Consider the following 17,468-nt stretch of genomic DNA (forward strand, 5'->3'; position numbering starts at 1 on the left):
CTTAAAAAAAAGAGCATTCTTTCTGATTTGTTTTTATCACTGGCAATCACAATAGTTTTGTACAAGAGACTTAATTGCAGACATTGTACTTTGAGTCACATGAGTGTTATTATTATGATTATTAATACGACTACTACTGGTGTTGTCCAATGAATAATAATAATGAAAATAACAATAAATTGATGTTTTTTTAGTAAACTACTGGGAATAACAATACCTGTAGATGGGATCCATGAAGAAAGGAGTCGGCCTGGCATGTTGTAAGGATGAGTCTGCCTTTGGAATTTCCGTAACTGCTTTCTCTTCTTCATAGCCAAGGTTCTTCTTTGTGTCTTCCTCTCTTATACTGTGGCCACGCCCCCTGTTTGATAAGCTTAGATCAAGTGGCTGATCCTGACCCGTGGAGTGAGATGCTTCAGGTTTGGAGGGGGTTAGTGGGCTACACTTCTCATCCTTTCGCTTGGTTGTGAGGTCAAATGGTGACTCGAATGAGGATTTACTCTGAGCTTTTTTGCAGTCATCAGCATGTGACTGGGGCTCAGTCTTCAGGCCTTGAGGTCTGAGGTCTCTGTCTGTGAAAGGATAAACAGAAGGCGAGAAAGCTGGAAAGAAAGGCAAGGGAAACATGGAGGGATAGGGCAGCGAGCCAATCTTCTTGTCCTGGAGGCCAGCCAGGCCTGTGGAGCCAAAGTACTTCTCAGCAATGGAAGCAATGGCCTTAATAGAGTCATTCACAGCCCCTGTGACAGCTGTGTGCTCGTCTAGTGAGGAAGGGATGAGAGAAGGTCCTGGAAAGGTCTTAACACTGCTGTTGATCAGACTGAGGCTTTTGGGCGATCCATCACTGCTCTTCCTCTTGGAGCCTTTACCATTTTCCCGAGCAGCCCCCCGCTCCCGCTCGCTGTCCATATCACTTTCTAACTCAGAGCCAGAAGTGCTCTCCAGGTCACTCCCACTTGGTGTGCTGACATCATCCAGGTCACTGCTCTCGGACTGGTCACTTTGCTTGTTCCGCTGCTTCGTGGAAGATGAAGTGCTTTGGGTGTGAAACTGTGAGTCTGGCATCTCACTTTCAGGTGAACCATCATCATTACGAACAGCCCTTAAAAGCTCCTGGGGCTCTTTAGCTCCAGAGCTAGGAGGATGCAGGGGACTCTTATTCAGCTCTGACCCCGCAGCATGAGCATGGGCTGGTTGTCTTATAGGAGAGCTGGTGGCAGGAATGAGTGGTGGGCGATGGTAGAGCCCAGAGGGGAAAAGCCCAGGGAAACTAAAAGGGAATGCCGGAGCAGCAGGGAATGTAAGCCCACCATGATGACGACTGGCCCCAAAGTAATCAGCCAATCCAGCACTGCTGTGACCCATTGCCAGGGCTGTCTTTTCCAAGCCAGGGGCACCTGGGAGGGGCATTCCCTGGGCAAACAACCCCCCAGCTGTGAAATGGTTCTTCCCTTCGCAGAAGCGTCTGTGCTTGTTCAGAGAAGAAGTAGTGCTGAACATCTGCCCACAGTCCTTACATTTGATCTGTGTGCGACAATCAGCATGCATGCGTTTGTGGCGGCACAAGTTAGAGAACTGGGTGTAGGATTTGTGGCACACCTCACCTGCGGAAGCCCAGAGACAAACATAAAAGGTATCAGTATGCAACAAATCCCAAACACACATGCACACAGTTACATCACATGATACGACACCCCTATTTCCCACGAGAGCAAAGGAATTCCTTATATTCCTATTCAAATTGTTTTTAAGTGCAAGAGGAGCTGTGCCAGTAATTTAAAATGATAAATGTTTTTAAACAGCTGTCTTTATCAGGCATGAAATCACAAAAAAACATGAGGGGAATACATTGACACAACATCCCGATCACTTCTCGGAGGTCAAATTGTCACTTCAGCTGAAGCAATCAGAGCAAACTTTGATAACACTGATACACAAAAGGAGGAATAACATAGTATCAAAAGCATCCAATAGACATACATATTATACTAACAAAATTAAGTGTAAATATATAGATGATGAGTCCCACAGAGCAGGAAGGACTGCTTGTTATATACATAAAAAAATTGTCAAGCATTAAGTGAAGTAAAATATTCTCAGAATGATTAGTTGTCCAGCAATGCAGAAGGAAACAATCTAGAACTCAGCTACATACTCAACTTACTCAACAAAGAATACTTGATCTCATACCTCAAATTGAAAATGTATGATTTAACAGCAGTACTTCAATGAATGTGTGTGTATGTGTGTGAGGGGGCTTAGTAAGCTAGACTTCTCATCCTTTCTGCATGTGTGTGTGTGTGTGTGTGTGTGTGTGTGTGTGTGTGTGTGTGTGTGTGTGTGTGTGTGTGTTAATGTAAATACAACCACAGCTATAATTCACAAGATAGACTGAAAAGTCATTTTAAAATTCACAGAATATAGAATAATATTTATTGTGATTTATTCTGTCGTAGCTGGGTGGTGGTAATGCAACTACATGGATGCTAACCAGCGTAGGACCTCACAAAAGAAGAAAAACTCAGAAGACGAGCCACTGCAAAACCTTTTCTTAACCAACTGCCTCATTTTTACAAAAGTGATGCACAAAAGTGTATGCAGACAACCATACACACATACACACAGTCATGTCAAACGTGAGGTTAAACGGTTTTTCAACTCTTACAAGCAAAAAAATCAGATCACAAACAAACAGTAAATATAAGAGCTGTATGCATTGTAAATTAGCATTATTTTTACCATTATAAATTACCATTGTAAAATATCAGCAGTCTATTCCTCAATAGTTTCATCTAACTTTCAATTTTCCACATATGACCCTCTTCCTGCTTTGTGATTCTATCCCTAGTCACAAATGAAACACAGCTAGATACTGTGTGCTTCTACATTTTTCTTCTGACAAGTTTTACCCAGGCCAGAATTCATTGGAATGCATTAATACCAGTTTCAAAACTGTGACATCTTAGGTCCATGCGACATCATGGACCTTTATTCGAGATTTTAGCCACTTTGGAGACACCACAGCCTCCATCTGATGCTTCCATGGTTTCCATAAAGTGGACAATGATACATTTTGCTTTTTATACAAATAACAACCACTTATAATACGACTACCCTTAGACATTTTATATCTTTTGCCTACATTATAATCATGCAGCCAAAGGAGCACAGTGACTTACTCATGGAGACAACAAGCACATTTGATGACAAAAGAAGACATGTGAATTGATTTGTGCATCATCATTATTTAAACGTGAATAGATGCTTGCCAAATATCCTGATCCTACTGTTTTGGAAACTTTCTCTCAGCACCTGAGAAGAGTTTTTCTCATTTGTGCACAATACTTTGAGCCACCAATATTCTGACAATATTTTTCCAACTAAATGGGGATATGAGGTGTGTCCAGATCCTGGCATTGTAATGAAGCAACTTGGTTGGACAGTGAGTCAACTGCTGCCATTCATCACCTGCACATCAAACCAAATTCCCAGGCATCTCCAGTCTCATTGTCCTCCCAGAGACGCTCCCAGGCAGTTCATAAACAAAACATCTCACCAACACATACAGAGACATGCAGGCGCATTCAGAAAATATTCACAGAGAAACTGAATCACAACAAAAGACACACTGAGGCACACACACATTCTCAGGCATGTGAGGTACAATAGCTCTATTTTAAGTTTGTGAAGGAAGCAGAGTTGAATGAATCCTATCCTGCGGTCCGGTTCCCAGGGACTGATCTCACGTCCTCTCCTGCCCCTCTTCCCTCTTACCCCTCTGGACCTCTCCCATCACCCCTTCACCTCCCTCACCTTGCCTTGTCACTATAGCTCGGTCCCTGTCATCCTGAGCTCAGTAATATTCCCACAGTCAACTTTTCAGTATGCTTGTCCATGTCTCTGTCTGACCCTGGGGCATGTACAGTAACACCCATACCTAGGGACCCACCACCAACACTGAGTGCACTATTATCATTTGTCATTATTATTCTGTGAAAATGATCTACTTCGACTAGGTTGTAAAGATTTTCAAAGTGTGGGATTGTTGGTGGGATACTTTTGACACTGTCTTCCCAAATGCTTTTTGTTTTAGATTTAATGAAAGTCTCCATGACAGTTTATGTCAGGGGAAGGTGCCCTTTTTTGTGGAGACCATTCCAACACTGAATATTTTGCGGATCAGCTACAACAGTTTCTCTGGATGATTGACTTGCTTGCATCGTTATAAAATCTTCAAAGCGAGGAGTGGCTATGCTCACAGTAGGATATTACCTCTGTATATGTGGCTGCCCTCAATCCACAAGGTGCACAAAATGTGATTTAAGTAGTTGGAGATGTGGAGCAGTTATTGTGTAAATTAATTAAACATAGGCCAAAAGAGAATTAGAAATAGTTGCAGAGACTAGCGGTGATCTTATTAAAGTTAATTTTGATGTGTAGACACAATACAGGAAATTAGTTGAATTTGTGGCTTGGTTCTTGAAACCATTTAGAAGAAATGTGGTTGCAGACATCTTCAGACAACTGAGGAAAAATTTTGGACTGTTTTGTATTAATATTTATTTCTTCATCTGATTTCTTTTGTAATTTTTTTGTGTCTGGGAAAACAAACAAACAAATTGGAATTTTTTGTCCAATTATCTAATGAAAGTAACAAAAATGTAGGAATGGTATTTACTCGCAGAGCATTAATATTTGTATTAAAGTCTTAACTTTGTACTAACAATGACTTTGATGTGTGTGTGTGTGTGTGTGTGTGTGTGTGTGTGTGTGTGTGTGTGTGTGTGTGTGTGTGTGTCTGTGTGTGTGCCCGCGTGCCTGCATCTGTGTTTATGTAAGTGTGAATGTGATTGTGTGTATGTGTGAGGATGCTGCTACCATCTCATACAGCCAAATGGCTGTGCAAACAACAAGAAAAGAGCCTGGTATAATAAATAATAATAAATCATGTGGTTGTGACATTTATAGACCAACAACACACATACTACAAGTTGATTGTCTGATCTGATTCACTCTACATCTGTACTCAAACACTCTTAAGGTACTGAAACAATATACTATAAACACATTCCTGAGGGAAGCGGTGGCTAAGTAGTGGCAAATAAGGGTTTTGAATTAATAGCCTATTCGCTTCACTTCCAGCAAGATGCCCAGAGAAACACACACATACATTCTTAAAATATTGACATATTGTGTACATTAACATAAAAACACAATCAGATGTGCATAGTCAAACCAGGTCCATAACACATATATTGTATTCAGTATCACTTCCTACAAATAAATATTTTGGACACACACGTACCCATTCCTTGGTTGAGGCTGCACCACCTTTTCCTTTTTTCTTTTTTTTTTACACAACCATTAGTTGTTTTTAGACCTGCATATTTCCTGCTGATTACAGCAAATGGACTCCTTTTCAGAAGGAGGACAGCAAAGGGGGCTATACATGTGGTTGCTATTTGTGAGGAATGGTGCATGTGATGAATGGAGAGAGGAAGGAGACGGTAGTCAGGGGTCTGCAGTGGAGATGAAGTTCATTCTTTATATTATGTGTTACTATATGCTCGTTGGAGTAAAATAAAAAGGAGTGTGTGTTTGTGTGTTGAGAGTTTTGCATGAGATAGAATTTGCAGGAGGGAACAAGAGAACAGGCAAAGGGTTAAAGCCATATGACTTTGGAGTAAGGAGATGGTCTCAAATGAAATTTTGCAAAAGTGTAAAAGGTTAAAACAGGTATGAATCTTGCAGGAAAAAGTTAGTTGAGGGGCGGAGACAAAATATACATTGATATCTGAAAGAAAGCAATGTTCTTCTATAATGCACAAACCACAAAAAAACAATATTGTTATTATAACGTACTGAGCAGACTTACATAGGTAGGGTCTTAGTGACTTACACATGAAGGGCTTGACACTGCTGTGGATGTGCTTATGTTGCTTGAGACCTGAAGATGTGGCAAATGTTTTGCCACAGTCGGAGCAAGCGTGAGCCCGTGCACCAACGTGTTGTGAACGGATATGCCTCTGCAGGTTACTTGGGTCTGTGAACACCTGCTGGGGGGAGAAACCATACAAACACACAGGGGAGTTAATGGCTGCTTCTTTAATTATTGTAATTCTACCTTTTTCAATAAAATATGCAGACAAAACATTTAGGGTAAAAAGGAAAAAAAAACATCACTTTACCTTTGAGCAGTTTTCACATTCGTAGTGCTTGCCACTGTCATGTGACATCTGATGTCGAATCAGGTTTGATTTCCAGTTGAAGGCCTTGGGACATTGGTCACATTTATATTCTCTCTCCTCACAATGGGACAGAGTGTGAGCCTCCAAACTTTAGGAAACAGAAAAATAAAAAGGAACATTGAGAATATAACAATTAGTTCAGTACTGTTTCCACACATAAAATGATACTCACTAATTCCCAACAAATAATTTAAAATCCCTTCCTGAGAGATATCTAGTGAGAATGACATGCCTCTGGATGTCGGGGAAGACCTGGTCACACTCTTTACACTCATGTAGACTACGAGACATGTGGAGAGGTCGTAGGTCTTGAGGTTCCTGGGCCTTTATCTCAATATCCCCTCCTGAAAAGACAATAATAGCTTTAAATAAAAAAATAAAGCATCTACGATTTTCCACAGCATTGATATTATATATGTTTTTACATTAGAATTAATACAGAATATCATCCCAGGACATATCTATATGGAAGGCTATATGAAGTGATATTAAATTTCCCTTTAAAAACAACAAAATTCTCAACAACCAACACAATCATTGTGTCTCCTAGGCCATTTTCTTGGATAAAGTGGGCCCTTTTCTTCTTCTGAAAAAGAAAATCTTCCCAATTAAAGCGATTTTTTGCAATGGTGATTCAAAATTAAGAACATTTCCCTTAAAAAATAAAAAAGGCTATTTAAAAATCATCCTTTGAAAAACCCAGGCTCAAAATGACTTTTCAGTCACAGAGATTATGTAGGCAACCAAAATGTGATATGTATTTATGTGAGTAACACAAAACATTTGTTAGTACCTTTATGCGTAGTATGAACAATCTTAATGAATTTTACTTGACAATGCCGACTACCCATTCCTTGTAATGCCATTACAGTTCATGAACCAATGAGAATCGTGGATTAAACCTGGGTTCAGGAAGGAGGAGGGGGGCATCCCACATGGCTGCTTCTGGTGGTCCAACAGCTGGTTGCTGGTCTCAAAGAGCAGGTCGCAGTCCTCACAGCGATACTGTCTCTCCTCTGCATGGTATTTAAAGGTGGACATTGAGATGATTTTGAATATATGACAATGAAAAGAATGTGTGTGGGTGTGTGTGTGTGTGTGTGTGTGTGTGTGTGTGTGTGTGTGTGTGTGTGTGTGTGTGTGTGTGAGAGTGTGTATGTTTCTATGTGCTTGCACACATGCACGTGTACGTCAAAGTGTGTGCGTGTTTATGAGTTGCTTACCATGAATGTCAGGAGCCATGACATCACATGAATACTCTTCAGCCTTCATGAAAAGTAGCAACTCTTCACCGGGGAAAATCTCTCTGGTGACTTTGTAGAAGATCTGCAACACAGTGGGTGAAGAGGATTATTCTTGTGAGTTTATTCAATAGATTGGTCACTAAAGGAGTGAAGGAGTGTGGTGAGCCTTTGTCGGAGCTATTTCTGAGTTGACTATTTTTTTTTATCATGGCCACAAAAACACAGCAGAGGTTAATGAGGTTGGAATTAGTACAGTACGAACATACATATGCAAATAAGCTATACACTTGTAAACAGTCTACACAGCAAGTAAACACATACAATTTTTGACTAACACATTGGTAAAATTATTGGTTGAAAGGCACTAAATACATGACTACATAAATGCACTAAAAATGAAACAATTGAATTTACTCAGTGATATGCGTCGAAAAAAAACTGATTTCTGATTAAATTTGTTGTATTTAAAATGCATGCATCTGGTGAACCCACAACATTTTAATGTATCTTGCATCTCGATTATTTAGCAAAAGACCTTTTGACAAATTCTTATTCAAAACAAAATTCAAAAGAGCCTTTTTCTTTAAAACTTTCATTCATGACATTATACTTGTACATTTTGGACATTTCACATAGTATCCTACTTATTCTAAATTATTTGATTATTTGAGGTTGGTGTAGGAAGGCCTCTCAATGGTAAAATGTTTAATTGTTGTAAATAGGATAGAATAGAATAGAAAAGGATAAAATATGATTGAATATTTAAAAAAAAAACAACATTAACAAAGGCTGAGCTTTGTTGTATTGGTTGTGTGCACCAACTGATGAAGTCATTTTGCAGAATAAAAATCAAACACAAAAATCGAAGAAAGCAGCTATATAAGGCAACATATACAATGGCCATATACAAGCCATCTATCTAAGAACATCTATTTGTATGCGCTTTGCAGGATTATAATAATGGATATAAGTAACTACTTGGGACCCATTAACAAACTCCCCAGTTTGTTACAACTTTGTTTTTAAGCATCAGTCAAACATTTGGTGCTTCATCACAAAAAACATTTTAAGGGTAAATGAGCAGTAAAAGCACTAACACATGCAGCACCACTATTAGGGTAATTCCCAACCGCTCCATTTCTCAACTCAAGGGCCACTGTAGATAAAAAGCTAAAGCGCACACACGTATAGGCGTGCGCGCGCATAGACAAATACACGCCAAGTGGGCAGAGGCCCGGTCAAGATCAGAGGACATACTATTTTATCACAGGGGTAATCCTTTTGTGGAGATTTTGTGTAGATACACATAAACATAGACACACAGACACTCACACACACACATAAACACACAAGATGGCAGACTAACAGTGGCTTAAATTAACAGGTTACAGAGCAGATAAGATAATTGGGGTGTTAGAGTTCAAAAGCTGAAGCCAATCGGTTTACTGTCAAGGCCATTTCCTCATCGCAAACATAAGTGCAAAGATATCATTTTAAAGATGTAATTTAACTTACAAAGCTTAATATGTCAAACTTCAATGGCCCACACAGAGCTCATTTGACAGGTACAACGTTCCTCGAAGCTTTGTTACTTGAATAAACAAAATTTTTACATAGCCAATAATAGAAAAATAATACATTTTTATTTGTGCAACATGTAAACTTTGATTAAGTCAAATGCACACAAGACACCCCAAACTTTTCCTTACAAGATGAATGAGCATCAAGTCACATTTAGTGCAAGGTCATTTCATTCAAATGTTGATTTACAGGTTAAAGCCTTAGCATACATTCTGACCACAGGGACAGGGTCTAAATTTAGTTCTGAGGTAACTTGTTTGTGCCCAAAATGGTCCCTGGTCCGGAGGTCCAGGTTTGGGGGTGGAGCATGCAGCCTGACTGGTTGATTGCTGAGAGCATTTATGTCACTTGCTCTCAAATATGCAGCCTAAAATATGCTGAAAAGTCTGCAGCTACATAAAAAACTATCTTTGGTTCAGCTACTCTGACGCCTTTAGGCCTCATTAAATCACAATCACGCTTTGAAACTGAAAGTAACAAGTTGGAAATGATTGGGTATTTATTCAACATTTTCAATTTTGTTTAGTCCATTACTATTGAATATTGCCTGAATAGAATATGAATAGTGTTTTTTGTCCAAATGTTTTTTTCTGATATTCTTTTAGTTAAAAAAAAAAAAATCATGAATCCACTCAACTAATATTTCCCTTTATGTGTTATTTATTTGTGCTCATGCATTATGCATGATTATTATGCAATTAACATTTTCCCTGCAAATGAACTGATTTGTGAAAAATAACATTATAAATAAAGGGAATTCTCTGGGCACAAAGTTTGTGACACAATAGTTGAATTTCACCTTTCATGCAATGTTAACTCTTGTCCTGAATTGCCCCTGTAAATTTTATTTTAAAAACAAAGTAGTTTTCTTAGATGCAGTGTTTCTGTAACAACGTATTTCTTTCTAGATGTTAACAGATCATAGCCCTTGGGTTGTCTGATCAGAAAACATATTCTTGTATCAGAATCAGTCTCCAATCGTGTTTTTTTGGAAAATAATGGCAGCTATCAGAGCTATTATTAAATGCCAGAAAACCTGCATCAGTCGGGACTTCGACCCACATGTGAAGAAATACCCTTGCGCTAAAAAGGGTCATACAATAATGCAGTTTGTTTGGCAGTCATTATCTCTTGGCTTCTAAACATGCCCTTTTTGTGACTTAGATAGCAATAAAAAGAATGAGTCAACATGTGCAGCTGAATCTAGCAAAGTACATGAACCAGGCTGTTGGGAACTGTGGGAAGCTGGAATTATGAAAGAGCAGACACTGTGACTTCATCAAAACACATACTGAACTGAGAGCTAATGTTATGTTTTAGATGTTGTAAAAATTCATTTCCCAAGCCATATGGTAAAAATTGACACATTTTTACAAAATGATAGTATTATTTTTTTCAGTCTGAAACTCTTTAGAACGTGATGATGACTGATGAACGAGAGGCCCCTTTTACATATCAAAACACATATCTGCTTAGGTATGAATGATCACACGTGAACTACATGAAAAATATACAATGAGGTGTCTACTCATTATTCCATGTAGTTAATTCTCAACATTTTTGTTTATTTGCATTCAGGAAGCATTTTGTGCAATTTTCTGCGAATTTCTTCAGAATTTATATTGCAAGAATACCTGCAATTTCGACACTTAATTTCAGAAGATTACAATCAGCTATTGTGTGCATTTTTAGGTGTTTTTAAGATAACTTAATTTAATTCTGACTTTGGAATTATTATTTAGGATCTTTTGATAACTTCTAAGCTGATTTTGGATTAAGATATTGTAGATGAAAAAAAATGTAAACAAATAAAGTGAAGTAACTTTGTGGTCAAAGGAGAGGAGATAATGTCTGAAAATGTTACAAAACATAATTTGAATTGATAGCCCATTGTTTAGAATACATTTTTAATCTCTATTGACGAGGAGTTTTTAAAGAAAAAAAATATATTCAAGCTCAGTCTTCATGAATTATGATCCCGTCGTGATTTTACCTCCGGAGCTTCTGTATTTAACGGCTGTCATTAAGAGTTGCCAAAATGCCCCCTGGCCACGTCCTCCCACTCAATACTGAGTGAGAATCAATAGAGTGATTGAGATTAACATTCATATCCTTTTGCACTGTCTTATGAAATGCTCTTTAGGGGCTCATTGGATGATGTTAATTACATTCATAATCCATTTTCCTTTCAATTGACTCAGTAATGTGTAGAAAGCAGTGAAGGGGTTTAAGGCACTAATTGCCCTAATCATTTTAATGACAAAATTATCTTGTGTTAGAACCATCCATGCAAGTAGTGCTGTGGATTCCTTGTTTTTGTTTATCCACAAGGAAATAAAAACATAAACAAATATTATAGGAGAGATGGGCAGAGAGTGAAATTTAAGGCAGGGTGGCCCTTCCAAAATAATGGATGCAATCAAGGTATTTGTGTGTTTAGTCAGATGTTTTCATAAAATCTATATTTTGGAGGGTACCTGACAAAATAAACCAGCACATAAATTAAAAATATAAATGAGCTTCATTTATTTTTGCAACAGAGTTTGAGTTTTGTATTCAATTCATCATTGTTAGCAACTCCTAAACTCCAACACCTGCCCCCTGCATCTTTTCTGTTCCTGGAGTGTCAAATATGTAAATTATTAACCAAATTGTCATATTTAAAATGTTGTTTTTTTTTATTTGAGAATAATATAATGTATTTACACATATGCTACACAGCATTTGGTAAAACCATTTATTTTGCTTCAATGGTAATCATCTGAATGATGACACAGATTTTCACTTTGACAAATATTTATTCTGAGTAAAGTATCAGATATGTCAAGGTTCATAAAACACAGGTATGAAAACAAATGGGAAATATATTTAAATTATAATTAGATGTTGTGTGTGAATAAATAGTAAATAAGTAAAGTCATTAACTGTGTAAATTTTAAAAATTCCTCTTCAAAGTCTTGTGGTTATTTTCTCTGTTGATTTCTCAAGTATATTTTAGCGATGCCATTAAAACAGAGTGGACATGAAGAGCAAAAAATCCAGAGAAGATAAGAAAGAAAAGAAATAGGATTCCAGACAGAGTTCAGAGTTCACCCGGCAAGACAAAATTTGTTTTTTCATTTTCTTTTTCTTTTTCTTTTTAGTAATTCCTCCCTCACTCATTCACCCTCCTGAGATTGGAGCTAAAGTTTTATGAAAGACAGAAGAAGGTCAGAAATGAGAGGCTGAATGTTGGTTTTACTCGTACACTGGTGAGGCTGAATTGATGGTTGAAAAGAACAATAACCAGAGAATGACCAACACACCTGGAAATTCCTGTGTTTGTATGACACTGTCTTCATATAAACCATGTAGTAAATCTTTTCGGTTGCACAAACGGTGTTGGAAGATTTGTTTGAATTCATTTTTTGGAGGAGATTTAGCAGTGTGAGTAATGTGTGAGCAACAGGGGGCCCACTCAGACTCCTTTGTGAAAATCTGATAATGGTACGTGTGTGTGTGTGTGTGTGTGTGTGTGTGTGTGTGTGTGTGTGTGTGTGTGCGTGTGTGTGTGTGTGCGTGTGTGTGCGTGTGCGTGTGTGTGCGTGTGTGTGCATGTGTGTGTGTGTGTAATTTGTGGTTTGAGCTTACGTTTAGACTCAGCACTTCTCAGAGGCAGTAAAACCCTGCTGGAATCAGGTACTGTGTGTTTTTAATTCTCAGCTCAGAATGAGTAGCACAGGGAGTCATCTGAACAACAATGAACAATTAACAGGTTTGCAGCTTGCACACCCAAGTTCAATACATTTAGAAATACAAGCAGTTACAGGTGTATGCACACATGCCAGAGACAAAGACAAATACTGTTCACTGACATCCAGTTGACAAACAGAAATTTTAGAGCACATGGTAGGACAAAAATAATTCCACATTGGCAAAGACACTTACAAGCACAAACTTCTAAAATCTGACTGCAGCTTTACAAGACCACCCCATTTGATCTATTTGATTTGAACAAACAGACAGGCATTGTGGGACGCTACAGTGTGTTTTTTAAAACACTGATGTTGGCCGGAAGGCTTAAAGATGGCACATTGTGCTGCATTGTGACAGTGTGTAATACTTAACAATCAGCTCATCATAGCCATGTCTGTGACCTGTTGGCGCCTTACACAGTTACCAGAGCAGAACCATGGTGTTGACAGCAAGTCACACCTCGTAGAGAGGACCACTCAGGAAAGCTCTCTCAGCTTGTTTGTCTCTTTTAAAGAGAGAAGGCAAGTGCTTACAGAAAGATTCTGTCTTTTAGATTTTCTTGAAAGGAAGTCTCTCCGGGTTTGAAACTTTTTCTCCCTTTAACTTAGACCATATAAAAAGTGGAACATGAGTGGTGACATTTGAGGGAAGGGCTGCAGATTGCTCTCTGAAAAGCTGTATTAAAATGTTTTCAAAATCATTTCGGAGTTTGTTACAGAACACAGGTCTTTCTTCCTAGAGGTTATTAATACCTTACTACATGTTCTTGTTTAGCTTCTGCTAATGTATCAACAGGTAAACTTCTGACTGAGAAGCGATGAAAAGCTTGAAAGCAAAATAATGTTTTTTTTGTTTTTGGATTATGCTATGCGATGTCCCACACGTATGTCAAGGAAAGTGCTTTCTTGAATGAGTTTTTGTACCAGGAATCTTTGCCCCTAGGATTACTGAGATGAGCAGACCCTTCTGAATGCATCATGCATTTTACTGTACACCCAGGTGAGCCAGAAAAGATTGAGACATTCCAGGCATATCTAAGAGTTTATATCGCAAGCATGACTAGGAAGTGTGTGGAACTATCATCTTGGCGAGGCCGCTTCTGATCCTGCCCTGTGGTCCTTACATGGCTGAAGACAGCGCACAATTACAGAATGAAAACATACGCTGATAGCATGGAGTATCTGAAGTGCAGCATGAGGGAGAGCTGTGTTTCTGTGTGAATTTAACGCAGGGTGGCCAAACCGTGGGACTATCTGACCAAGATCACAATGGCACTTTTTAACACACCAGTAGCAGAAAGCAGGGTGAAATACAAGGGAATATTTGTCAATAGAGTAAGCCAACGAAAGATTATAGCTTTCAGTCATATCACCTCAAATGACTTTATGTCAGACTAGATTCAGTCAACCTAGACTGACATTCAGGAAAAGAATCATCATCTTCGGGGAGTTTAAAATCAAACCATTCACACATCATTTTTCTTTTTTTAATTGTATGTTTAACTTTTAACCAACACCAACTCCTCTGATGTCTTTGAATCATATAGCACTGTTAGATATCTCTACGTACCTGATCATCTATCTGGCACGCTGTCAGATTATGCTGCTTGGCTGCAGGGGCAAACTTAATGTGCTTCAGCCAGCTCCCGATATCTGGCTTGCTGGCATCCACACAGAATTTTACACGGCCTGACCTGTCCAAGATCTAGAGAAAGCAAGACAAGGGGAACAAGAGATAGAGAGAGAAAGAGAGAAAGAGATAACATGAGAGAGAGAGAGAGAGAGAGACAGAGCGAGAGATCAGACTTTGATTAGTATCAGTCCAGGTTACTGTGTCCAAACACTGACTAACCACATACCTCCCACAGAGAAATACGACTCAAATGTAGGGACACACACACGCACACACACACGCACACATATACACATACACACACTCAAAAATATAAAACAATGTGGCTGCGTTCAGAGACAAGACAAAGGAAAATCATTTACATACCGTAATAGTAACTGATATATTGTCTCAAATACTCAATAAAATGATCCAATAAAATACAATATATGGCAATAAATGAAGTTGAAACTTCAGTCAAATGTTTCAGTTTCATTATACTATACTATTTATTATATGGTATTATATGGTCATTACCAACAGCAATCAGCAACAACAACAATAACAATAACAATAATAATAAAATAATTTTACTATAAATAATACTACTAATAATAATTATAAGAATAATAATAATAGATTATCAAAGGTGTGACCAAACAAATGTTAAAACATCGTGCTATTAATTAATGTTTTTGTAGGACAATTGTAAGTATGCAATTTTGAATGAGTTTGCCTTCTTAGCCAACGCTGAACTATTTCAAATAATGAAATAATATATTATAACAAATTCAAGCTAAATAAATAAATGAAACAAAGAATGTCAATCCTTAATTTGTGTGTTTTACATAGATAACATACTCATTAGTAGAGAGAAAACAAAATAGCTACAATAAAAATTTCAACAATAATAATTAAAGATATAATGACCATAAAGGAACAGTACGGTTGTGTTGGTCTTCTTCACGAGCTCAGTGTGATTCGGGGTTATGAGAGTTTTACAATTAAAGGATAATACAAGTCACAGTTTTATAGGATCTCCTTCGACGGATTATGTTGTTTGATACTATTGTGATTTATTATCCAATAATTGTTATCGGATCTTAAACAGATTATTATGAGATTCTTTTAAACCACTGCATAATCTCTGACAAGTGAGCGTCTTCCGTCTTTGCATAACCAGGTAATGAATACATATTTGGGTTGCTTAAGCCTAAAACTGGATGTAGACATTTATCCTGCAAAATCGGGTCCTGGTCTTAATAATATTTAACGATCAAAATTGTCCGATCAGAACAATTAATCAGAGAATGTTTGTCAGTGCCAGGGATCAATAGTAATTATATGTATATATATATATATATATATGTATATATATATACATACATATATATATATACATATATGTATATATATATGTATTTAAAATCAGTACAATCTTACCGTGGAAACTCTTTCACACCAACTTGCAGTAGTTTAAAACTCTCGGGATAAGAAAGGCGTTGTAAAAGGAATGAATATGAGAACTCCTTTAAAAAATACTGAAGCAAACGTCACGTTCGAAAAAACAATAACGACTAAAAGAAAAGCAATCCCTTCACTACGGCTCACTCTCCATTACTTTCAATGCCTCTGTGGGGTCTCGAAGCTGCAGGACAAGTCGAGTCCGCAACGGGACGCGCACACTTTACTGTCCCTCGGACACCAGCGCGCTCAGTAAAAGTAAATCCTCTCACAATATTGTCTTGCAAGACCCCTCCAAGAGACGCGCAAAGATCATCGATCTCACTGTCCTGCAGACATCGCCGTCCCTCTATTATGTATCAACTTGCTTGGAACTTTTCCTCTCTGTGCGCTTCGCCCGGCTCGTCCGCTCCTCTCTTGTCACCCCTCCTGTCCTGACGCACCCAGGTGTCCTATAGTAGCCATTCAACTTTTCATTTTTCTCATCCCCACCCACCCCACCCCCTTTTCTGCCAGTCGGGATGTGTCATTTATGTGACAGCTAAAAAAAAAAAAAACAGAATAAAACAAACAAACAAAAAAAAAAAAAAAAACAACGAGCACGGGCGGGGGCGGGGAGGGGTTCAAGCGTCGCTCCCTGCTTTGCGCATCCTGTCTGATCTTTTTCTTTGGGGCGTTTCTTGGTAAAGACATATGCCCGCGCGTCCATCCCAAGTGCGCCCGAGTCCGATGAGGGACGTCTCCGCTGAAGTCCCCCTGGTCAGAAGCGACTCTTCTCCGCAGTAAATTTTAAAGAGACAGGGGCCCGGGGTTGGAGAGGTTGAGCGGGGTCAATGAGAGGTCGGGATGGGGCAACTAAAAGGATATAGTGCGGCAGAGGTAGCGCACTTTAATGAACCAGTGACAGTCAAAGTGGTCTATTACTATACACGTGTTTCCATAGGTTTTAACGACTGACCGAGCACATTTGAGGGTCTTTGGGTTAGATCGCGAAACGAGCCAAATTAAATACTTCGGTTTTGGTTGTCTACCGTTTCTGATTCCTGTATTTATACAATCGGGGAAACAACTAGTCTTGTTTCGAAATTGCGCGTCGGGGAAAAAAAGTTGTTCAAAGAACGGGGAGAGACCCCTCAAGGGAACTCCTTAACGAGTTCCCCTCGTATGAATTTTGGGGTACTTCCTAATACCTCAATATCACAAAACAATAGAACCAAAAAGAACAAAATTACTCTCAAGCAGATGTCAACGTCGGACACTCACAATAATATTTTAGAGCCATCACCGCACACAGTTGCAAGCGGCGCACAAAATCATGTCTCTTTTTTTCCACATTTAAAGATCCGGTCTTGACATTTAAAACGTGCATTGTTACTAAATCTGTGACTAAAAATTAACGAAACTCCAGTTGTCTGTTTGGCCGACTTTTTATTAGGCAGCTCATAAAACGGGAGGACAAGGCTCAGACTGATTGGAGTAGATGATGATGGATAACGCCTTACTCTGTGACATTGACCTTCCATCCCAGATAATGCTCATTGTTTTGCGAAATCGCGGAGCGAATGTGCAGGAAGGACAGGAAAAA

The 17,468-nt window shown here is 38.6% G+C and overlaps 1 protein-coding gene across 8 annotated transcripts in view; it reads right to left on the minus strand.

The window, feature by feature from the left end:
* mecom (MDS1 and EVI1 complex locus) overlaps positions 1-17,468 on the minus strand; it is a 143,781-nt gene that overhangs the window by 12,611 nt on the left and 113,702 nt on the right. For 2 of the 8 annotated variants that reach the window (XM_086164101.1, XM_086164100.1), the window contains exons 3-9: positions 14,378-14,512; positions 7,472-7,574; positions 7,151-7,264; positions 6,481-6,592; positions 6,189-6,336; positions 5,900-6,053; positions 218-1,604 (exon numbers count right to left, since the gene is read on the minus strand). In XM_086164101.1, the coding sequence (XP_086020227.1) occupies positions 218-1,604; positions 5,900-6,053; positions 6,189-6,336; positions 6,481-6,592; positions 7,151-7,264; positions 7,472-7,574; positions 14,378-14,512 (2,153 nt within the window). Of the gene's footprint in view, positions 1-217; positions 1,605-5,875; positions 6,057-6,188; positions 6,337-6,480; positions 6,593-7,150; positions 7,265-7,471; positions 7,575-14,377; positions 14,513-15,862; positions 16,481-17,468 lie in introns of those variants that run through there. The other 6 variants (XM_086164099.1, XM_086164098.1, XM_086164096.1 and 3 more) reach the window with 4 other exon arrangements.

The sequence above is a fragment of the Fistularia commersonii genome, chromosome 18 (assembly GCF_037954325.1).
Source record: "Fistularia commersonii isolate RoL2024-O1a breed Wild chromosome 18, RoL_Fcom_v1.0, whole genome shotgun sequence".
NCBI lineage: Eukaryota > Metazoa > Chordata > Actinopteri > Syngnathiformes > Fistulariidae > Fistularia > Fistularia commersonii.